This window comes from Mustela nigripes, chromosome 4 (assembly GCF_022355385.1).
Source record: "Mustela nigripes isolate SB6536 chromosome 4, MUSNIG.SB6536, whole genome shotgun sequence".
Lineage (NCBI taxonomy): Eukaryota > Metazoa > Chordata > Mammalia > Carnivora > Mustelidae > Mustela > Mustela nigripes.
In genome coordinates this window covers 52005748-52030163 of record NC_081560.1, presented here as the reverse complement: position 1 = coordinate 52030163, position 24416 = coordinate 52005748, and the positions used below count along the sequence as shown (strand labels likewise).

At 41.7% G+C, this 24416-nt stretch overlaps 1 protein-coding gene across 1 annotated transcript; it reads left to right on the top strand.

Annotated features, from left to right (window-relative positions):
• Positions 1–4: 4 nt before the first annotated feature.
• Positions 5–22897, top strand: GPNMB (glycoprotein nmb). The gene is made up of 11 exons (XM_059396720.1): positions 5–208; positions 6102–6254; positions 7301–7444; positions 9824–9988; positions 12194–12352; positions 12920–13231; positions 15774–15872; positions 16712–16814; positions 18645–18859; positions 21124–21217; positions 21668–22897. Exons 1-11 carry the CDS (start codon positions 139–141, stop codon positions 21819–21821), a joined length of 1668 nt encoding a protein of 555 aa, XP_059252703.1. The 5' UTR covers positions 5–138; the 3' UTR covers positions 21822–22897.
• The last annotated feature ends 1519 nt before the right edge of the window (positions 22898–24416 follow it).

Sequence of the window (24416 nt, the reverse complement as noted above, 5' to 3'; positions counted from 1 at the left end):
CCGAGGCACCCTGTATTTAATTAAAACAAGGAGCAGGGCAGGGAGAGGCCAGAGGAGCCGCTGCCGTTCTCAGCGGATGGAGCCCGGGGAGTTAAAAGTTATATACCTTGATTGCCTTGGTCTTTGAGAATTCGCAGCATGGCATGTCTCCACTGTTTCCTGGGGTTTCTGCTTCTGGCTGCAAGATTGCCGCTTGATGCTGCCAGACGTGAGTACACGAGTGTGTTTTGACCCATTCTCTGTCGGCGGAAATGATGGGTTGTCTGAGGTATCGCTGTCCATGCCAGAAGGTGGGCTTCATGAAGGTTCTCAGGAAGCTTTCGTGCTTGAAACCTTTGGGAACATTCACCCTACAGCAGAATGCCTCCCGCTCGTTCTTGGCTTCAGGTGCTGGGAAAGCAACAACCATGCCGGCCCCTCTCTCGGGAGGAATTTTTTTTTTAAGATTCTATATATTTGACAGATCACAAGTAGGCAGAGCAGCAGGCTGTGAGAGGGGGAAGCAGGCTCCCTGCTGAACAGAGAGCCCAGTGCGGGACTTGATCCCAGGACCCTGAGATCATCACCGGATCAGAGGCTTAATCCACTGAGCCACTCAGGTGCCCCTCTGGGGGGCTCCCCCCTGCCCACATTGTAGTTGCCACCTTGTCTCTCACCAGACAAGGGGAGGGTGCTGGTGTGAGGAACAATCTTTCTGGCCTGAAACAAAGCAGTGCCACCCACTAAACTTCGTCTAGTTTCTATCCAGCAGTGTAGAGGGCTCAAATGAAACAGGGCCCCGAATCTAGAACCAAGTTCACAGATCATTCCCCGCCCCCCCCCTGGAAGCTGTGCCTAGGCCTGTTGGGACCTTTTTCACAGACCTCCAGGAGTTTGCTGCCACTCGGGTGAGGTTACTGAGAGAAGAGCCGAGGCCCCAAGGCTCTGTTCTAGTCTCACATTTGAGGTTGGGGGCTTTCTAACGACCCATGCCCAGACTGATGAAAGCAGACCCTTGGGGAGGTCAGGTTGGAGCCTCCTTGTTTCAAAAGCTCCTCTTGTGGGTCACCTGGGTGGTTTAGTGGGTTAAGCGTCCAACTCTTTTTTAAAAATTTATTTACTTATTTGAGAGAGAGAGCATGAAGGGGCGTGGTCAGAGCGAGAGCAGGCCTGCAGGTGTTGACGGAGCAGTTCACAAGCAACCTGGCCACCTCCCCTTTGCTGGGGTGAGATTCTAGAATAGAGAGAGAAAAGCCACATCGGTGCCGGCTGTGACTCCATTTCCCTTCACGTCTAACTCCCCCTCCCCCACACCTTTTTTCTTTTAAAACCTGCTTACTCTTGGGAGTCTTTTGTTCTATTTTTTTAACTTAGCTTTTTGAGGTCATTGTAGATTCACATGTAACTTAAGAAAAAATGCAAATTGATTCCTCTGTATACCTTACCCAGTTTCTCCCAATGGTAACCTCTTAAACAATTATTGCACAGTATCATAGCCAGGATATTGACACTGTTACAGTCAGAATACCAAACCGTTCCATCATGACAACTTCCCCTTCCCACCACACCCCCCTGCCCTGGCAACCACTGATCCATTCTCCCGTTTTCATAATTTTATAATTTTGTTACTTCAGGAATGTTATCCATAGAATCATTACAATAGGTAATTTAGGGGCTTTTTTTATGCAACATAATTTATTGAAGTGTTGCATGTCTGAATAGTTCTTTATTGCTGGTAGATTCCACAATATGTATATATCACGGTTTGTTTAAACATTCACCCATTTTGAGACCTCTGGATTGTTCCAGTTTGCACTACTGTGAATAAAGTTGCTACGAACATTTGTGTGTAGGTTTTTGGGTGACCATACGTTTTCATTTCTTTGGGACAAATGCCCAAGAGTACAATGTTTTGGTTGCATGTTTAGTTTCTCAGGAAACTGTCAAACTGTTTTCCGGGGTGGCTGTACGGTGTTTTGTTCCCACCAACAGTGTACAAGCAATCCAGTGTCTTCACACATTCTTGCCTACTTTTGATATATCCCTGTTATTTTTTTATTTTTATTTTTTAGTCATTCTGATAGGTGTAAAGTGATGCCCCACTGTTGTTTTAATGTGCATTTCTCTACTGGTTAATGAAACTGGACATCCTCTCATGTGTCTCTTTGCCATCTGTGTATCCTCTTCAGTGTAATGCTTATTCAGGTCTTTTATCCATTTTTTTAAATTGGATTTTTTTAATGAGTTTTAAAAATTCTTTATATATTCTAGATAGCGGTCCTTTACTGGAAATGTGGTTTGCAAATGTTCTGTCCCGGTTCGTAATTTGCCTTTTCATCTTCTTCACGTGCTATTTCACAGAACAAATGTTTTTCATCTTAATGAGGTCTAATTTATCATTTTTTTCCTTTTATGGATCGTGTCTTTGGTGTCAAGTCAAAGAATTCTTGCCTAGCCTAGAGCCTGAAAATTTCTCCTATGCTTTCTATTTTCCGATGGCACCATTTATTGAAAAGGCTATCTTTTGAAATTCCATTGGGTTGCTCTTGCATCTCTGTCAAAAATCAGTAAGGCCTGTTTGTGTGGGTCCATTTCGACATTCTCCATTCTGTTCCCTGGACCCAGGTATCTATTCCTTGTCCCTCTTTTAAGTAGATGTTTTTCCTGGACTTTCCTTGACTTCTGCCATCTATTATCAGAGGAGACACCCGTGTTTTGATTGTTCCTGGAACCACTCACTTTCTCTCAGGATCTGTGGAAGAGGAAGACTCTTCGGAACAGTGGGAAAAAATTAGTCCTGGGAATCCAAAGATGTGAATCTTCATTTCCACTCCATTAAAAGTGACCCCGAGTAAATTCTGTCATTTCTCTAGGCCTGAATTTCTTCATCTGTAAAATGAAGCGATTTGAACTGTTTTTTCCAAATTGAATATTCTACCACTCCATGACTCAATTTGAATGAATATCCAGTTATAAACATCGATTGATAAAGCTACATTTCCTACCCTCACTTAGTATCTGTTTCCAAATAAAAATAATCTTACAGAATCATAAGACATTTTGGTTTTGTCTTACTTGATTTTTGTCTGATTTGGAGACCCAGAGAAAACATGATCTGAGGTCAACACAGACTGTTTAGCAACAAAATCAAGAAACCAAGTCTTGTAACATTCACCCAGCGTGAGACATCTACATTGTTCAATATTCATTTCAATATTCTTTCCCATTCCATCTGTCTCCCTTATAAGAAGGAAACGACAGGCTTTTGCTTCCTTCTACCAAAAAGGATAAATAGAAGATAGAGGTTGGTGGTATCCATTCAAAATGGCTTCTCTGAGCACCTGCCAAATACCACACCTTGTGGCAGTCCTCCTCCAGTATTCAGGAGACAACACAAGGCCACATGAGAGGACAGTTTATCATAATGAACGGTTAGGGATTAGCTGTGGGTTCTAGACAATTGACTTCTTGGCTGTAACAATACTCAAATAGGTTGAGCAAGACACTTTTTTATGTAACCAGTCCAGAGGCAGGAAAAGAGCAAGAACTCGACAACATTGAGAACTCTTTCTTCTCTTCCATCCACTCTGACCTCCTCAGTGTGTTGGCTTGCCTCTTCAGATTTGGGCCCTCCTGTTTAAGTATGGCTGTCCCAGCTCTGAGCGTCACGTCCCTACATTACTGTCCCCAAAATCACTTCTGATGTGAACAAAATGGAGTTTGTTATATACGTGTGTGTATGTGTGTGTATATGGATAGACAGATGACAGAGAGGGAAACTTCACAGAAGCCCGCAGAAGACTTCCTTTCAGTTCTGACCGACCAGGTTCTAATCAGCTGCTTCTGCCCATACTGTAAGGAAATCTAGGAAAGTCAGCTGTTGGAATTTTGTGCAGTTATAGTAGAAGCTCTGCGACAAGCATAAAAAAGAGTAGGAGTGCAGCCTGGAAATGTTAGGTAGGCAGCCAGCCAGTCTGTACAATCCTCAAAGAGAGGAGAGACCATGTGACCACTGGAGTTGTCAGGCAAAGTAAAAAGACATCAACTTGAGATTAGAAAGAATTTCAGAAGAACTAGAAATTTATAAGCCCTGGAGCAACCACACAAAACACAAAGATACAGCTAATAAGCCAGAAGTGGAGCCAATATAGACTCCAGAAATAACCCCAAGAAGTACAGGAAAAGAAGAAAAAGGAATAGAGAACAAATGGGACAGATAGAAAAATAAGATGGTAGACTTAAATCCCCCGGTATTAATAAATACAGTAAATATAAATTACCTAAACACTCTGAATGAAAGGTAGAGATTGTTAGACTACATTAAAAAAATCAATATACTGTCTATAAGAAACCCACTTCAAATCTAAAAATGTATATCCATTAAAAATAAGATAGAAAAAGACCTACCTGTTAACCACTAAACATTACTATCAAAGTATCCCTAAGAACAAGGACTATTAATAAAGATAAAAGTCAGTTCCTAATGGCAAGAGGATCAATTCATGAAGAAGAGTTGGCAATTCCAGAGTTTCAAAATACATTAACTGGCAGAACTGTAAGAAGAAATTGGCAAATTGGCAAATCCATAATTATAATTGAAGATTTCAACAGTCCTCTCTCAGTAATTGAAATAGCAAATAGAAAATCAGCAGGAACATAGACGTCTCAAAACATTACCAACCAGCTCTTAACATAATATTTTTAAAAGCACTGTAAATTACATAGTACATATGGGACATTCACCAATTCAGAACATATACTGGGCCATAAAAAAGTTAGATTGTTCAACAGTGAGCTCTCCAATACTGGTTTGCATCTCTTGGAAACCTGGAGGCATTCCTGAGCCTGACATTCTTTTAGCCAAGAGAACAGGTAAGAATGGGAAAAGATGCCAAAACTGATCTGAATATCGTTGGCATCAGTGTTTTCCTAATTCTAGCATATCAGATTCAAATAATCAGAGAAGATGTATTGAGAAGTTAAATAACAGCTCAGAAATACCAACTTTCAGAAATTTTCCTTGACTCATTTAATTTTTTTAAAATATTTATTTACGGGATGCCTGGGTGGCTCAGTCAATAAAAGCATCTGCCTTAGGCTCAGGTCATGATCCTGGGGTCCTGGGATCAAGTCCGGTGTCAGGCTCCCTGCTCCTTGGGGAGTTGCTTCTCCCTCTGCCTGCTGTTCCCCCAGCTTGTGCTTGGGTGCTCTCTCTCTCTCTCTGTCAAATAAGTAAATTATTTTTTTAAAAAGATTTATTTTAGAGAAAGCAAGCATGGAGGAGGGGGAGGCTGAGGGAAAGGGAGGGACAGTCTTAGGCAGACTGCACTGAGCGCAGAGCCAAGATGGGGCTCCATCTCATGACTCGAGATTAGGATCTGAGCAGAAGCCAAGTGTCAGATGCTTAACCCCCTGTGCCACCCAGGTGCCCCTCTTTGACTATTTAAAGTATAGAAAGAGGGCGCCTGGGTGGCTCAGTGGGTTAAGCCTCTGCCTTCAGCTCAGGTTGTGATCTCAGAGTCCTGGGATCGAGCCCCACATCAGGTGCTCTGCTCTGCAGGGAGCCTGCTTCCCTCTCTCTGCCTGCCTCTCTGCCTACTTGGTGATGTCTGTCTGTCAAATAAATAAAATCTTAAAAAAAAAAAAATAAAGTACATAAAGAGTGTCTGAATAGTTGTACTTAAACTATTTAACTATTTAAATAGTTGTATTTAAACTATTTAAACTATTTCAGGAGACATTCAAATAAAAACCTATTTGTTTGATTACTGGAAATATTAAGTAGGATTTTCCAAACTTATGAAATGAGAAGTTGCTTTTTTTTTTTTTTTTTTAAGATTTTATTTATTCATTTGAGAGAGAGACAGTGAGAGAGAGAGCATGAGCGAGGAGAAGGTCAGAGGAAGAAGCAGACTCCCCATGGAGCTGGGAGCCCGATGCGGGACTCGATCCCGGGACTCCGGGATCATGACCTGAGCTGAAGGCAGTCGTCCAACCAGCTGAGCCACCCAGGCGTCCCGAGAAGTTGCTTTGACTACTTAGGTATTGTTAAGTACTAAATGAGGAAAGGAGTAAGCAAAATTATTTGCTTTTAAATACTGATCATTTAAATACTGATCTAGGATTTCATGACGTGCTGAGCAATGAAAGAACTTCTGGTTATACGAGGGAGCACAGCCAACTAACTGGTTGGTCATCAGATGAGAATGAATGGAATGAAAAACTCTACCCAGTATGGAAGAAGGAAGACCCAAGGTGGAAAAACTCCTGGAGAGGTAAATCACATATTCAAGATAAACAACTGTCATTTCCTATTTGACTTAGTCTCTTACATTGTAGACTTGAAGATCACATGGCTTACGTTGCTTCTAAGACTGTACTGTAGTTACCAAGTGGGAGGCACCTGGATTTGGCAATCTTTTTTTTATCTCAACGTTGTCACTTTCTAAGTCACACACACTCAACATTAATCCACTTAGAAATTGACAAGTTCGTAATTCTTGGAAGATTTTGGATAGCAAACAGATTTCGCCCTGAACCTCTACATAATCTGGGAATGGTCCTCTTCAGAAGAGCTGAGACACTCAAGCAGTTTTGACCATATCAGAAATGTGGTTTATCAGAAAGTGAGTATCTTCCCATTTGCATGAAAGAGTGAGTCCTTTAGTCATCGGTTTTGAGTCTAAAAAATACAAACCTTTAAACTCTTTTTTTTTTTTTTTAAAGATTTTATTTATTCATTTGACAGAGAGAGATCACAGGTAGGTAGAGAGGCAGGCAGAGAGAGAGAGAGGAGGAAGCAGGCTCCCTGCTGAGCAGAGAGCCCGATGCAGGACTCGATCCCAGGACCCTGAGATCATGACCTGAGCCGAAGGCAGCGGCTTAACCCACTGAGCCACCCAGGCGCCCTAAAAAATACAAACCTTTAAAACTTGTTTCTTCAATCCAGTTGAGCAGATTCTTTTTTGTCTTAAGTAAATGTTCTATGATCAAAGACCTCTTTAATTGGTCTGACTTCCTTTTTCCCCCCTTGTAGAATGTACTCTGAAAGCAAAAGTTAGGAATCCAGAAAATAATTTATTGCTAAGAGGTGTAAGGATGGGAGTGCTGTCAGTAGAGCATGTGACTCTTGATGTCTGGATCATGAGTTCAAGCCCCACGCTGGGCATAGTGTTCACTTTAAAAAAAAAAAAAAAGAGAGAGAGAGAGAGAGAGAGACATTGGGATGCTCTGGTCCTTATTGGTGGATTCAACTCTACTTTATTTGTCAACGAAAGGAAAAAGATGCTTGATTACTAAACTGCACTTTTCTATGTGCTAGGAGGCCACGTGCAGGCGATGCTGACCAGTGACTCACCAGCACTTGTGGGCTCAACCATCACGTTTGTGGTAGACCTGGTGTTCCCCAGATGCCAGAAGGAAGATGTCAATGGCAACATAGTTTATGAGAATAACTGCAGAAATGGTAAGGAATATTACCCACGCCACAGGAATAGGCTAGTTTTCCTAACTACTGGAGACCCATCTCATAAACCTAAACACTCACAGGTGCTTTGCTGTCACCCCATGTCATCCTCTCCTCAAATTGGATGACAGGGACATGTTGCTCCGTCCAGTTCCTGTATCAACATTAGCCAAACCCACTTGAGCAAACTGGTGGCTTTCTGCCACTTGGAACCTTCTTCAAGAGGGACGTCGTCGTGCTCGGCTCTTTCTTAGGGTCTAGTTGATTATCCAGAGAATACCTTGTTGATTCTCGGATTTTGGTTTGGTTACTTGAACTTCTTCTGGATACTTGACGAATAGCTGATCTGTCAAACATTTTCTGATCAGACTGATTTCTGCTTACAATTATTGCTTAACCCAGTGTTTTTGTGGCTGGTACAAATGCTAAGATGTGTATGTTGTAGTTTCGCTTTGCCCTTAAGGCAGGTAAGCTCTTTGTACATGTTAAAGAGCACAAAGGAACACAGATGCTTCAAAGGAAATTGTCTCAAGAACTGCACATTCCCCAAAACTCGGAGCTAATAACTGAGATTCTTCAATCAGTGACAAGACTGTTAAATACACTTACGATCTGATTTTCTGACTTAGAACTTCTATTAAACTGTCTGCATTCATTCCTTATTAATTTATCATTGTTCTATTAGGAAAACATTAGATCCTATATAAAAAGGGTTTGATATTTCTTAAGTGTCAAGTGTCTAAAATTTGTAGTAATTTTTCTCTTTCTAAAAATGCTAATTCTTATGAATGTTTAAAATGGCATTTTATTTTTTTAAAGATTTTATTTATTCATTTTACAGACAAGAGATCACAAGTAGGCAGAGATGCAGGCAGAGAGAGAGGAGGAAGCAGGCTCCCTGCTGAGCAGAGAGCCCGATGTGGGGCTCGATCCCAGGACCCTGAGACCATGACCTGAGCTGAAGGCAGAGGCTTTAACCCACTGAGCCACCCAGGCGCCCCTAAAATGGCATTTTAGTCCTCTGAGCATTTTTATATGAAGGAATCCCTGTGTCTAAGGAAAATTTTTATGTAATACCTGTCATCACAAAAAGGAACCAGGGACCTTTGAGTTAAATACTGACTGCAGGTCTAGGGCAGGGAAAGTACCAGGTGAGTCTGGCATATTTTAGTGTCCCCAAGTAAGTAAATACGGACTAACAGAGACGCATCACAAGGACACAGAAGCCAGCTTGCAGGGAGTCCTCCTGGCTATTTGGGACAATTTAAGAATAAAAAAATTAAAATGGCTCTAATATATTGATAGATAAAAAGATTCTTCAAAAATGTCAATGATATAAAAAAACCAAGAGGGTGAGAGAACTGGTCTAGATGAAAAGATACTGGTCATGACTAGTTCACAATGAAATATGTTGGGGTGCCTGGCTGGCTCGGTCAGGAAAGCGTGCAGCTCTCGATCTTGGGGTTGTGAGTTCGAGCCCCACATTGGGTGTAGAGATTGCTTAAAAAGAAATTGTCATACATACAAAAAAGTTGAAATCAGGGTACACGGAGTCTACCAAAACCTCCTACCTAGACTCAACAATTTTAACATTTTGCCATATTTACTTCTATCTATCTTTTTTTCCAAATCGTTTGAAGAGACAAAATAGTCAAATACTGTATGTGACCCTTGATCAGACTATAGGAAGAGTGGTAATGATACTGTGGTTATGTAGGTTAATGTCCTTATTTTTAGGAGTGTGCCAAATCTCCAGGAGTTGAGAGTTGTTTGATGCTAAATGACTCAGGGTTGTTTTTTTTTTTTTTTTTTTTAAAGATTTTATTTATTTATTTGTAAGAGAGAGAGAGTGAGAGCGAGCACAGGCAGACAGAGTGGAAGGCAGAGTCAGAGGGAGAAGCAGGCTCCCTGCGGAGCAAGGAGCCCGATGTGGGACTCGATCCCAGGACGCTGGGATCATGACCTGAGCCGAAGGCAGCTGCTTAACCAACTGAGCCACCCAGGCGTCCCGACTCAGGGTTTTAAAAAAAAAAACAAAAAACAACTACAGATAGCAGTATCAACATAAAAAGATAAAGCATCCCTCATTTTGATTTGAGTACAGTTGTGTGAGGTCCAGTATTAAAAATAAATATATTCTAGTATTTCTAGATTGGCTCTTCCTGAATAATTGCTTTATGTGAAATTTTACTGAAATACAGCCTATAGGCAGAAAACAGGTCATAAATACACACCACTAGATGAATTCTCAAAATTAGGGTTTTCGTTGTCCAACTATGTTTATATTTATGAAAATATGAAAAGGTGTTTAATTCAGTGATGAGCATTGGGCATTCTGAGCCCAGATGACAAGCCTGGCTTGTTTCTTTCTCTGTTTAGATACTGATCCATCTCCTGACCTGTACGTTTACAACTGGACCGAGGAAGGCGGTTGGGGAAATGACCACAGCCAACACCATCACCACATGTTCCCTGATGGAAAGCCTTTCCCTCACCACCCTGGATGGAGGAGATGCAGTTTTGTCTACGTCTTTCACACACTTGGTTGGACTTTTTACAAAACCCCCTTAGCTGCTTCTTCACCTGCCCTTCAAATTTTAACATTTTTTCCCACCTTTCTTATTCTATAAGCAAGAATGCTAACACTTAAGAGTTTAACAACAGTTACTCTGTGAACTTTCCTTAGCTGGGGTGGAGCATGATGGATAAAAATGAAAATCTTATTTAGCTTTGGCAAATCTTCAGAACACCAAGGAATTAGAAGAAGGGGAAAAACAATAATTCATTTTTCTTTCTTAAAAGAAAACTATTCAGTTTCTTTCTGTCTAAAACAGTAATACAAAAAATAGGAATATTTGTTCAAATGGCACACGGATGGGCATTTGATTATTTTTTAATTTTTTTATTATCAAAAGATTTTTTAAGAAAGAAACTTACGCTCTTTGTAGGAAATTTGGAAAATGCAGGAAGAGTACAGATGAAAAATAAATCACCTGTAATTGACACCAGAGATTATCACTGTTAACACAATAGTATTTTTTTTGCTAGTATTCCTTGATTAAGACTAGAATGTATACCCAATCTTGTTATCATGAGTACTTGATCGTGTCATTAAAATTCCTTATGTACATTATTTTAATGACTGCATAATATTCCACTGTGTAGAAATAACATAATCTAACCCCTGTTCTTCTTTGACAAAGCTTACCCTTTTTTTTTTTTTTAACCACAAATGGTATCCACTCTTGTTTTATTATTGGTGAAGTGATTATTTTTAGGAGGAGCAAATTTAGGTTATGATTAGCAAAGCTGCTAAGTTCTTAAATATGTCAGCAGGTGCCATCTGGCTCTGACAGTTTGAAAACTGCCACCAACCATGCAGGCTCCAAACTTCTAAATGTTTTGTCCTTTTTCATGAATTAGAGAAAGTTTCTTTGTCCAGTTAACTCATTTATAAATCAGAACAACACATTAGCAATATCCATCAGCTTAACAAAGTACAAAATATATATCAAATATTATGCCCATCTAGTTAAATAGGGGTTGAAGGCTGACCTTGTTTCAGTGCCTTCATGGCCCAATCAACTCCCCAGATGTCACGATTTTTTTGACCAGACCATCTGCAGGGAGTCATATATGCTCACTAGCACTCCGGTCTCTCGTTACCCCTCTTTTTAGTTAAGATATCTATTAAAACCAGTTTTTAGCCCAGAAATTGCTGTTTTTCTAACAAGACTGTTTTGGATTTCCTTATCTGAAGTTAACTGATATTGTCCTTCAACTAACACTTGCTTCTGTGGTCTCCCTATGCCAGGACTAACATTTTCCTCATGTGTAACTAGCCCCCTGTGAGACACCTCTTTCCCCTACAACCTGCAAAAGAACTGCCTCTGCGGCTCCAGGTAAAGGGGATTCCAAATCACATATCCCTGAGATTAGTGTATTTTTCTGATATCTTTGACCATGTGTTAAACATGGTCTTTAAACACGCCCACAAGCAATCCATCTCAGCATCCCTGTTGTTCAGTCACACATCTGTGTTGGGTGCCTCAATAGCATTAGAAAAATCCTTGGACCCTGAGGGATAGGAATCATTTTTACTCACTAGCTGGTGGCAATCAGATTCAGGTTCGGGCTGGAGAAAGAGAAAGAGTGAGTCAAGAATGTCCTAGAAATGTGTTTATAGAACCACTACATTACTTTTTATGTCTACCATACCCTACCTCTTTTTTCACCATTTATTTTGTTTTATTATATACAAATTCTATTAGAAAATGGAGGATTCTAGTCCCCTAAAAAAGAAAGAAAGAAACTGCTTGATATAGCTGAAATGGTAATGTTGCTACAACAATATTGGATAAATTTTTTTAGCTCCCTTAGACACCTCACTATTGCATTGAATGGGTATTCTCCGGGAAACACATGTATTTCAAGTGCCAGACGTCTTACTTACAAACATTTTTTATCTGTAAACTAAGAACTAAACAGCATTTTCCCACTAAACTTCTCTTCCCATTTTAACCAACTATATACAAATTATATTTATGGAACAGTGAGTTTATGTTATAAGGTTTTATATAAAATGAGCACCATCTCCCTTTCTGAAGCAGCCAGGACCTACATCCTCATCCTGTTTTTCCTTTTCCAAGAGCGTTCTCTAAGTGTCAGTGATTAGTCGTAAAGAAACAACAACTTTCTATAATGATCATGTAATGTGGCCAATAACTAAAAATTTCCATCCTCTCAAAGGTCAGTATTTGCAGAAGTTAGGACGGGGTTCAGCAAGAGTTTCTATAAACACAGCCAATGTGACACTTGGCCCCCAACTCATGGAAGTAATTGTTTATAGAAGACACCACCACGTATATGTCCCCATCGCAAAAGTGAAAGACATGTACGTGGTAACAGGTGAGTGAGTGGTGTGAACTTGAAGTTAACTGGTAGTGAGGCATTTCATTCTGGTGATGTTAGTGGATTAAGTAAGAGTTAGAGCTAAGTGTTCTGGGCTGGCTTACAATCTGTATGGGTTCCTTCCCTCGCTTATATATTTAAATATATTTTACTCCATCTGTGTTTCCAGAATAACTTGGAAAAAACCCTAGCAAACTTGCATAGGAAGAGGAGAAATAATGCTAAATTATCTCTAGTTTTAGTTTTAGTTTCTATTGTTGTTTTTTTTTTTTTAAGATTTTATTTATTTATTTGACAAATTGTGAGCCAGTGAGAGAGGGAACACAAGCAGGGGGAGTAGGAGGAAAGAAGCAGGCTTCCCGCTGAGCAGGGAGCCTGAAGCAGGGCTGGATCCCAGGACCCCGGGATCATGACCTGAGCTGAAGGCAAATGTTTTAACAACTGAGCCACCCTTCAGGCGGCCTTCATTTTACTTTTAATTTTTGAACCTAAAAGCATTATCGAAGTCCTCTACTTAAAATTAAGCAATTGTGTGTTCTTTCTATTTTGGGGTGTATCTTTTAGATCACGTTCCTGTATTTGTGACTATGTACCAGAAGAATGATCGCAATTTATCTGATGAAACCTTCCTCAGGGACCTCCCCATTATGTTCAGTGTCCTGATTCACGACCCTAGTCACTTCCTCAATGAGTCGGCCGTCAACTACAAGTGGAACTTCGGGGATAATACTGGTCTGTTTGTTTCCAACAACCCAACTTTGAATCACACGTATGTGCTCAATGGAACCTTCAGCCTTAACCTCACCGTTCAAGCTGCAGTGCCTGGACCTTGTCCTTCACCTTCACCCAAACCTCCAAAACCCACCTCTCCTTTATGTAAGTGTTTTCCAGGTCATCTTTGAGGGGGGTTCCTTAACAGCTATTTTTTTTTTTAAATCTAATAATATAGGTTACATAATTAGATCCCTAGCTTAAAGAACCATGTGCTGAGTCTGCTGTGATTCAATTCTGTACATGTCATTCTTGAGCCACTTTATCACCATTTTAAGCTGTTAGAATATGGAAGAAAGGAGAGTATGTTTAAATTCCACTTTGCAAGTAGAATTTCATGACTTAAGTGCCATTCTTTGACCTTTCTAATTTGTACTGGTCCTTGTTATGTGTACAAATGCTTTCCTTGTCTGGCCTGTCACATTTCTTTAAGATTTGATTTATTTATTTGGGAGGGAGAGAGCACAAGCAGGGGAGAAGCAGGCAGAGGGAGAATCAGGCTCCCCGCTGAGCAAGGAGCTCGATTCGGGACTCAATCCCAGGACCCTGGGATCTTGACTTGAACTGAAAGCAGATGCTTGACTGACTGAGACACCCAAGTGTCCCCCATCACGTCTCTGATTCTCTCCCATTTTTTCTCATTATGAGAATACATCTCGCCCTTCATAAACATTCAGGCCATCCCCACTGTCTTTCTTCCTCCTCCCACATTTCTCCCTACTTCCATTCTCCTCCCTTCCCTGCCCACATCCATCCAGTGTCCCATCAAAACACAGCTGTACTTGGAAGTGGTTTCCAAATGGCCCAAGAAAGAATATACCTTGAGAGTAAAGACTCCAGACATTAAGATTGTTCTGGATATAAGGCATAATAAATTAAATCCCATTCTCTACTAATAGTATATGTAATATATAGTATATGAGGCCATTTAAAAAGTTCCTAAGAGTCTACTTTGGAAAGTGTTAGCTTCCACCTAATGCCCCCTCCCACCCCACTGTGCCATGAGTACTCAGCACCCCAATTTGAAGGGGATGGTAACATACTGCCATCCTCCCACTGGTCACAAGAGGGCGCCATCACCAAACCCAGAGTAAATAGTCCAACCTGATGTCCAGACTTGCTGCACTTGTTTTTTCCAAAACCTATTATAAATAATAAATTGTTGTAACAGTGTGTTATTAATAAAAGGAGATCTCATTAAATCTGGAATATCTAATCAAGACACTAAGTTATTACTGATGTTGATCCATTATTTTTTGAAATGTTTTAAATTACAAAATTAATGCATGTTCCTTAATAAAATTTCTAACAATAGAGAAGCCTAGAATAAAAGTGAAAAATCCCTACTCACATTCTCCTCCCAAGAGTTAAACCTTAGTAACAGCTGGAAGCGTTTCTTTTCCGATCTATTTCTACGCCTTTACAAACATATTTTATACAGATACATAGGTGTTGTTTTGCTTTTTAAGGAAATGGTCTTGTGCTATCCATATGGTTCTATAATTTGTTTTTCTTCACTTAACAAATATCATGGACATCTGTAAGCACATAAAATTTAACTCACATTATTAAATGGCTACATAGTATTTTATAGTATGTATAAACTTAGAATATAAGTAATATTGTATGTATAAATGTATAATTTATTTAACCATTCTCTTATTGATGGTTGATTAAATTAATCTTAATTCCAGTTACAAATATAACTGCACTGAACAACTTAATCATATAGCTTCATTCTGATATTTCTGTAGGAGAATTTTTTTTTTTTTTAAGATTTTTATTTATTTATTTGACAGGGAGAGAGAGATCACAAGTAGGCAGAAAGGCAAGCAGAGAGAGAGGGGTTAGCAGGCTCCCCGCTGAGCAGAGAGCCCAATGTGGGGCTCGATCCCAGGACCGAGATCATGACCTGAGCTGAAGGCAGAGGCTTAACCCACTGAGCCACCCAGGTGCCCCAACTGTAGGAGAATTTCTTTTTCTATAAGTATCCATGGTCTTCTTTACAAATAAGGAGACCAGGTGTAAAATTCAAAATAAACTGTAGATTCCTGTAATATCTAGAACTGTCTAAAAATTCCTAAATGGTAAAGGTTAATGTTAGTTTATTTAACATTAGTCTTTTTTTTTTTTTTAAGATTTTATTTGAGAGAGAGAGAGCGTGAGAGAGAGAGAGAGCACAAGCAGATGAGGGACTTGACCCTAGGACTCCAGGGATGATGACCTGAGCCAAAGGCAGACACTTAACCGTCTGCTTAACCGTCTGAGCTACCCAGACGTCCCAACATACGATTTTATCTGTCACACCCTGCTTGATTTTGTCATGATTGTTGTATCATACATTTTAATATGGCTTCTACCTTTCATTTGATTGCCGTGTTTAAAGAAGATACAGGATTGTGTTCACTTACATAATTTAACAATTATAACTCCTGCTAGTTCTCACATCTCTGTGAATCATTCATATTCACTTCAAATTTCTGCAATAATTTAATAGTTCAGAAATCTTGATGTTTTTCTAAAGGGCAGGTAGATGTTTAGATTGTTGATTATCAAATACCTGTTTAGATTTGGGGTTATTATCTATTATGTAAATCTTTTACATTCTCAGCAACTCATCTAAAATCTTATTAATCCAACTTTCCAGCATCAGCGGGTGACCCCTCCCCGGAGCTGAGGGCAACTCCTGAGGAAACCTGCCATATTAACAGATACGGTTACTTCAAAGCCACCATCACGATTGTCGGTAAGAGCAGCAGGGGCAGGATGCTGGGATCTACCCCGGGCCACCTTCTCACCCTCTTGACTCTGGAGGGGTGGGAGCAGGGGCCCTTGCTCTCTGTTCAAGGTGATGCCACGTGGGCACAAAGCCAGGATGTCACCAGTTTCTAGATTCCGACTGGCCTACGCCAGCCTTCCTTAGACATTCTGGTGGAAACGAGCCCAGTGTGAGGCCCACCTACTAATGAGTCTGCTCCAGCCCTACATCCCCCACCCCGCGCATTCCAGAAATCTGAAGGAACTTGCCTTTGAAGAAAGGCCAGTAGCAAGTTCCCACAACTGCCACTTCCTTCCTCTCTCTGATTTCACAAAGTCGCCTGCCTAGTGTGTAAGGAACAGGGATGAGCAGAGCTACCACAGATGGCTATGTATCGTGGGCACTGCCCTCAGGCACCCCACAGAGAAGACAGGTGGGGGCCGAAGCCCAGCCGAGGCACCCCAGTTCTGGAGATGGGGGTAAATCCCCGACTCTGCACCCTAAGGCTGAGGGAAGCTGGCTGGGCCGGAGCCTGAGGCCTGCGTCTTCCCCGGGGGTTACCTTTCTCTGGAATTCCTGCCCGGAAGGAGTGCAGCCTTCTAACACATTCACAAGCTCCAGAAACCAAGGACCAGGTTGGAATGAGGAGCAATTCGGTTTCACTTTGAACGTGCTGCATAGACACCTATCCACACTGTGGGGTAGACTCCCAGAGGAGTGCAAGAATGCCGTGTCTCTGTTTGTGTGGCTTTCTGATTTGTGAAGGAATAATTCGGTCTGGTTTTTGCTGTACTTTGATGTGTTTTTCTGGGTGGGCGTTTTGTTAGATGGAATCCTGGAGGTCAACATCATCCAGATGACAGACGTTGTGACGCCCGTGCCACAGCCTGACAAGTCGCTGATGGATTTTGTTGTGACCTGTCAAGGGATGTGAGTACATCTCAGTCAGAGGATCAGGCCAAGGCCTGAGCAGAGGCCGTCACACCAGCTCCCCTTTGAAGCTGATCTAGATTCCCAGCTCATCAGTCAGCCACAACCAGGAAGGGGCCCAGGAGGGGCTCAGAAGCCCTCAGTTTTGCTAGATTGGGCAATGCTCACTACCTTTAAATCGCTGATGAAATTGAAGAGTAATTATTAATTGAACACTTACTATGTTCTTAATATTTTACATCGGTTCTCCTATTGAATCCTTACCCAATCCGGAGTCTCGTCGTTTTACAGATGGGTCCACTGAAGCAAACAGTGATTACCGAACTTGCCCCATAGATGGTGGGTACCCACAGAGCATGGTTCACAGGCTGTGGTCTGTCTCAGAGCCCAGATCCTAGGCTTCTTGAGGTCCCTCCAAGTGGTGGGAAGCCAGTGTGGAATGACCATGTCCTAGCATGAATTAACAGTATTGCCCAATAATCCTGTATCTCTAAACTTAACAAAGCTTTTTCTTTTTTTTTTTTCAAGGTTTATATTTTAGTCTTTTTTAAAAGATTTTATTTATTTGAGAGAGAGATCCTGAGCCCGAGAGAGAGCAAGCACAAGGCAGGCAGAGGGAGAGGGAGGAGCTGACTCCCCACCCAGCAGGGAGCCCAGTGCAATCCCAGGACTCTGGGATCATGACCTGAGCCAAGGCAGACACCAGCTGAGCCACCCAGCGCCCCGACAAAGCTTTTTCTAATGCATTATATAATGTGACCTCCTATGGTTTGGTTAGAACTACATAATAGACTACTAGAAGTTAATAGACTAAATATAAGTTAATAAATATAACATTAATTAACTGAGTAAGCTAAAGCATCACAAATATTTGTGTAATAGATAAATTAAGTAATTAACATGTATGTATGTAAATGTATAAATTAATGAAGGGAATGAGATGGTATGAAAATGTGGCCTTATTTGATAAAAAGGGATAGCTAACAAGCTCTCCATCTTAGGGAGAGGTGAGGGGTGACGATGACAGAAAAATTGAGGAAAAGCTGATGGAGGAACGAGCCCAGCTGAGAAGAGCAGGTGTCCTCTGTGCAGGTCTCCATCCAGGAGGTCCACCCACAAGGGAAACAGAGCTGATGACAGTAATGCGCGGCCGTGTTGCCTCGTGGTCATCCAGCCTCACTTATTCAAGTCCCAGCTCCACCCCTAATGGCTCATGTTAGTCTCCCAGTTGCCTCCCACTCGCTGAGCTGGTTTGTCGCCTGCTATACTAGGCTTATTTTACTTTCCTCATCTTCCTATGAGAGGGATAATCAAGGCCGTGTCACACATCTGCCCCTTTGTGTCTTGCATGTAGTAAATCGTGACTCAACCACCACTGTTGCTGTCACTGTTTAACCTCTGTGGGGACCCAGGTGGGCCAACTCTGGCATTTAATAGTATCCTTGCCCGACACCTCAGCGGACCACACCTGCAGGCATTCTAGGGAGGAATGACTTGGGCTTCACACAGTTTCCAACAGCCCCTTGCCTTTGGAAAGGGGGCGGTCATAATTTCTTCCTCCTCTACCCCCAGAGCCACATCTTACTGAGGATACAGGGGAAATAGTAGCTCATACCCAGGCTTGTTTAGGAGTAAATTATATGTGACAGTTTGACATCAAATGGTTTGATATTCTTACATCGTATGCAAGAATCAAAGAATAAGGTTCCAAATTAATTCTAGTGGAATTCAAATGGAATTCTAGTCAATTTTATGGCCAGGTAATGATTATGATTGTTCCTTTTAAACTAATATTATATCTCCCTCCCCTGGTGCCGTCTGTCCCCTCAGCATGCCCACAGAGGTCTGTACCATAGTTTCTGACCCTACCTGCCAGATCACCTACAACACAGTCTGTGACCCTGTAGATGTAGACACAGATGACACTTGCTTGCTGACTGTGAGAAGAGCCTTCAGTGGGTCAGGGACATACTGTATGAACCTGACCCTCAGTGATAATACAAGTCTGGCCCTCACGAGCACCCTCGTCTCTGTCTCTGCAAGAGGTAAGTGTTGTTTTGTGGTTGTACGAACATTTCATATCACAGGTACCATGTGTCCTAAAGCCCTTCAAGGCTTCACTGTCAGTGTTTAATTTTATTTCATTGCAAAAATCACTGAACTGTCGTTAATGTGGATTTGACAACTGGCATGAAAGTCCCACAGCAAATCTACTTAGGGGAGGGATGAGAGAGAGAGAGACCCAGTGAAATGACCAAAGATAAGTCTTTTGATGAAAAATATCAGCTGTGATCATGGACCAGTAATAATGGGATATGATCACTGTGTGCTCGAAGAGATTTATATGTCAAGGGAAAAGTATGAAGCCAAACATCAAAAAATAACAGTGTTCTCCAATTAAATTATAAAACAGGGAGACTGGTACCCTATTGTCCTAAGAATCCACCTAGGCAAAGACATGAACCCCAGAAGCTGCTGGGGTTACTCTTGGGCAGCTGTGGGGAGTTCTTAGAACAGCCTTTCAGGGTCATACCCTATTCTACGAAACCTCCTAGGAGCTGGCAAACCACTGCTCTCTTACCAGATTAGACATTTAGATATTGCCTTTCCTTTCCTTCTTCTTACAGTGAGTGAGAACTTTAGGTGACCTGAGCCATTTTCAAAATCCAAATAAAGGAAGCTCCAAAAGAGAGCTTTCAACCCAGGGGGGATTGTAACCTGATGGCTTGGGCTTCAAAATCAGAATTTCAGAAACAGATCTTTGATCAAAAGCAAACCAAGAGACTTTTAGGAGGAATGACTTTTACTCATTGATTCCATGAACGTTCATGAAGCACCTGCAATTCTTTAAACAAATATTCATTGAGCATCTCCTCCGTGCCCAGCAGAGCTGTAGGCCTGAGATACACAGTTCCAGACAGAGTGGGGAACAAGAGGAAGAAGGCTTTTGTGAGCCCTGCTTTTGTGGGCTGAAAGAGATCACACATAAGATGACATTGTGAAGAATGTCCCGGCATGTCCTCCCATGCTTATGGGGGAGAGAGGGAACAGAGGTTGGCTCTCCAGGTTGGGGAGGTCAGTGACAGTCCTGCCTACCCAGCAGCATCTGCTTATGAAAAGTGTCCTCTGAACTGAAGCCTGACTTTCAGGAATGAGCAGTCCATTTAGATGGTTGTAGACCACGGGTAGGGCTTGAGCTTTATTCTGTGTATAAGGAGCCTCTGGCAGGCTTGAAGCAATGCTCTGATAGATGCCTTTAAAGATTAGTTGAACGGGGTGCCTGGGTGGCTCAGTGGGTTAAGCCTCTGCCTTTGGCTCAGGTCATGATCTCAGGGTCCTGGGATCGAGCCCCACATGAGGCTCTCTGCTCAGCAGGGAGCCTGCTCCCTCCTCTCTCTCTGCCTGCCTCTCTGCCTACATGTAATCTGTCTGTCAAATAAATAAGCAAAATCTTTTTTAAAAATTAAAAAAAAAAAGATCATTTGAACTACTAAGGGAAGCGAAGATCATGGGAAGGTGAGAGTGGAAGCAGGTAGACAAGATGTCCTTTTGTGGGGGTGGGTGGGGGGAGACTGGTGGCTGGAACTGCACAGTGGTGGAAGGAATGGAGAAAGAAAGATGAACTCCAGTTCCTCTTTGACAGTAGGGATAAGATGAGTTAATTTGCTGGTTTCTGGGAATACAGAGAAGATACAATCCCACAGTCTGGGAGAAGGAAAGAAGCGTGTGTATAAAGCAGTAATTGCCACAGAGTGTGATCGAGGCAGAGGAAGAGAGGCAAGTAGAGGAGTGACACAGGCAGGTGTCCTGACCCAGAACCCTCAGCCCTCATGAATGTCCGGAAGTCACCCCACAGGGGTGAACGCTTGAAATGAGCCCAGGGGAAGGACGTTCCTGGTAGAGGGCCTGGAGATTTGAAAGAGCAGGGGAAGCGTAGGCCACTCTAGGATTTTTAGCACAGCTGGAAGGTAGGTAGTGGGAGATGCTGCCAGAGGAGCGGTGGGGAGGGTCATGGAGCCCTTCACCATGTGGGCGCTGCGGGGTCAGCTGAGACCTGAGCAGGTGTCTCCAGGACATGACATCTCTCTTCTGAGCCCTTAACACAGTGTTCCAGACATGCTAACTCATTCTCTAAATGGAAGATAAGCTGACCCAAAGACTATGTATTATTTAATGGAAAAGATTACTGAAAACCCAGAGGGAGCCATATATCTTTGGATAGCTCCCTTCCTCATTTATTTAATTGCATTACAAGTAGCCTGTCCCTTAGGCGGAGGATGTCACTAATATTGTCTTGCTTCTGTTTAAGACCCAGCTTCCCCTTCAAGAATGGCAAATGGTGCCCTGGTCTCGGTAGGCTGCTTAGCCATATTTGTCACTGTGATAACCCTTTTGGTATACAAGTAAGTTGCTACTTTTAACACTTTAAATTGCTATAGTATATTGTCAAAAATAAGTTGCATATTTCTGCATAAATGGGCCATTTTCCCTCTTTTGCTTTTAAACAGTTTGGGTAGGGGAGAAAAATCTTCTAGTGAATGATGAATACCAAACTAGACTATTAATTTTGCTGTGTTTTTTTTTTTTTTTAGTCCTAAAAATGCTACTAGATACCAGTACCTTTACAAAATTGTGTCAGTTTATTTACCATGTAATCACAAATTAGAATAGGCAAGCACATTTCTTCCATGAAGAAGGGAAAAAACTATACTTTCGTAAAACATCAATGTCTTAGAAGCTGTGGATTGGGTTAAATGGAATAATCCTCTTGTATTTGGCATGTAAGAGATCATAGAAAGTAACATAGTCCAGGTGGACATCTTTTGTTAATCTGTCTAACACGTTGTTTTCAGAAAACACAAGGAGTACAAACTGGTCGGCCGCAGTGCTAGGATTGTGCTCAAAGGCCAGGGCCTGAATGCCCTCCTCAACCATGCAAAGGCCATATTCCGCCTTGGGAACCAGGAAAGAGATCCTTTGCTCAAGCATCAACCAGGAACTGTTTAAATCTTCAGCTTTATTTGTGATCAACAGCTCACTCTTCAGGGCCATTTATGTGAGCTGTGCCAGAGTTGATGGCTATTAACTTCTATTCCTAAAGATTACTGTTAAAATATATACTGTGGTTTAGGGAGGTCCAAAGGGTTTTTTATATAGGCTAAATGACATCTCAGAGAAGTGGGGAGGAATTACACCGTGCGTGGCCTCAGCCTCGTTATTGAACTGATAAAACCAGATAGCAGAGCTTTCTTTCATTATGATTTATGTTTCACTTATAATGTCTTAGGTGGTCAGTGGGATAGACACACTGTATCCAAAGAGTAAGGGGAGAAGGTACTATTCATTAGAGTTTGGCCTCAGTTCACTGGAAGGGGAGGCCAGATGCTTTCTGGCTCTCTGTGTTCTGAGCTAATTGAATGCTACTTCAGGTGAACACGTCTGAGCTCCTAGCAAAACAGTAACAGGCCAGACATTTAGTGTGATGTGCATGCTTCTTATGCTAAAAAAAATATGTATCGACTAGTCTAATACATGGGTGTGAATATTTTCATGACAACCTACCCTGCCCAGATGTGTAAAAGAATGCTACTCATTTCTTTATTCCGTGGACCTTCATTGACTACTTTCTGTGTATCAGGCATGCTAGGGACCCAGCCCTACACTCAGGGTGCTGACAGTCTTGTGTATATATCTCAATTTCTGTACACTTGGGGGCATGTGTTTGAAATTATATGTTACGATTTTTTTGAAGAAGGAGACTCCTGCTTTTCCTACTGGTTTCTCTATTTAAATGATACAGGGACTTGATCAGTTAAAGCCTCCATTTGTCGTTGAAACTCTCTACCAGATGTCAGACAGGACATGCTTTTTTTTCCTCCTTCCTGAAAAATAAAGTATGAAAAGAGATAAGATCTTGGAATTGTAATTATTTTTCCAATTTACTGTTTGCCTTTCTATTGTGTTTATAGTTTGGACACATAAAGAGTTGTTTAATGCTGCCCTGTGGAGCACTGATAATTTCACAAGGATTTTGTATTTTAAAGTATAGTATGTTCAGTTTCAATAAATGTATATTAATCAGATCAATCTAAAAAAAAGTTTCTGTGAGCAAATGTTCTGGACTGTTAGTATTGTATTAAAAACAAAAGCAAGAGGAGCGTTCTGGGTCAGAGATCAGCAAGCTTTTTTCTGTCATGGGCTAGGGAGTCTTTTTTTTTTTTTTTTTTTAGATTTTATTTATTTATTTGACAGAGATCACAAGTAGGCAGAGAGAGAGGAAGGGAAGCAGGCTCCCTGCTGAGCAGAGAGCCCGATGTGGGACTCGATCCTAGGACCTGGGGATAGTGACCTGAGCTGAAGGCAGAGGCTTTAACCCACTGAGCCACCCAGGCACCCCGGGAGTCAATATTTTAGGCTTCATGGGCCATACAGTTTCTGTTGTAACTACTCACCTCTGCTATTGTAGCACGAAAGCAACCATATATATAAATGAAAGAGCGTGCTATGTTCCGGCAAAAGCATATTTACAAAGAAAGGTAGTAGGCCAGATTGGGCCCATGGGCCACAGTTTGTTGACTAGTGTTTGAAACTAAAAAAGGCCAAAGAGGGTGGCTCAGTCAGTTAAGCATTTGCCTTTGGCTCTGGTTATACCCCGCATCGGGCTCCCTGATGGGCTGGGAACCTGCTTGTCCCTCTCCCACCCCTCCATGCTTTCCTCTCTTACTCTCTCTATCATAAATAAATAAAATCTTCAAAACATAAATAAATAAGCAAGCTTGCCTGTTAGCATTAAAAAAACAAAAGCTGCTGTGAAAGGTATTCTTGTGACAGCTGAGGGAAATTTGAAAACACTGAATACTAGATGATATGAGAGAATTGTGAATTTTCTTAAGGAGTAGTCAAGATTTTCTTATGCAGTGGGTGGACACCCATGTTTAACCTAGTTCCTTTACTTCACAGATGTCCTGGAGGCCAAAAATAAGTTTTTTTTTTTTTTTTTTTCTGAAATCGTCTCCAAAGAGTACAAAATTTGCAGAACACAAATAGTTGAAATTTCTTTCTAATTATGTGCTGGCTGTAGGTGGTTCTCAGCACAGGTCACTTGCCCCTTGGGTGCATTGGCAATATTAGGAAACATTTTTGATTGCCATCATTAGGGTGTGAGTGCTGCTGGTCTAGCAGGCAGAGACCGGGGTGCTGCTAAATGGCCTACAGTCTACAGAACAGCACCCCACAACAAAGCACCCCATGTTATGTGACCCCAAAACTCAGAAACCCTGTTGTGGACTAAATGAAAAGGTCCAGGACATGCATATAAAGAAAGAAGATGTGGATTTGACTCCTGCCGTGTCATTTTTTTTTAAAGATTTTATTTATTTACTGGACAGAGAGAGATCACAAGTAGGCAGAGAGGCAGGCAGAGAGAGAGAAGGAACAGGCTCCCTGATGAGCAGAGAGCCCAATGCAGGACTCGATCCCAGGACCCTGAGATCATGACCTGAGCTGAAGGCAGAAGCCCAACCCACTGAGCCACCCAGGTGCCCTGCCCTGTCATTTTTTAAAAAGGTTTTATTTATTTGACAGAGACACAGAAAGAGAGGG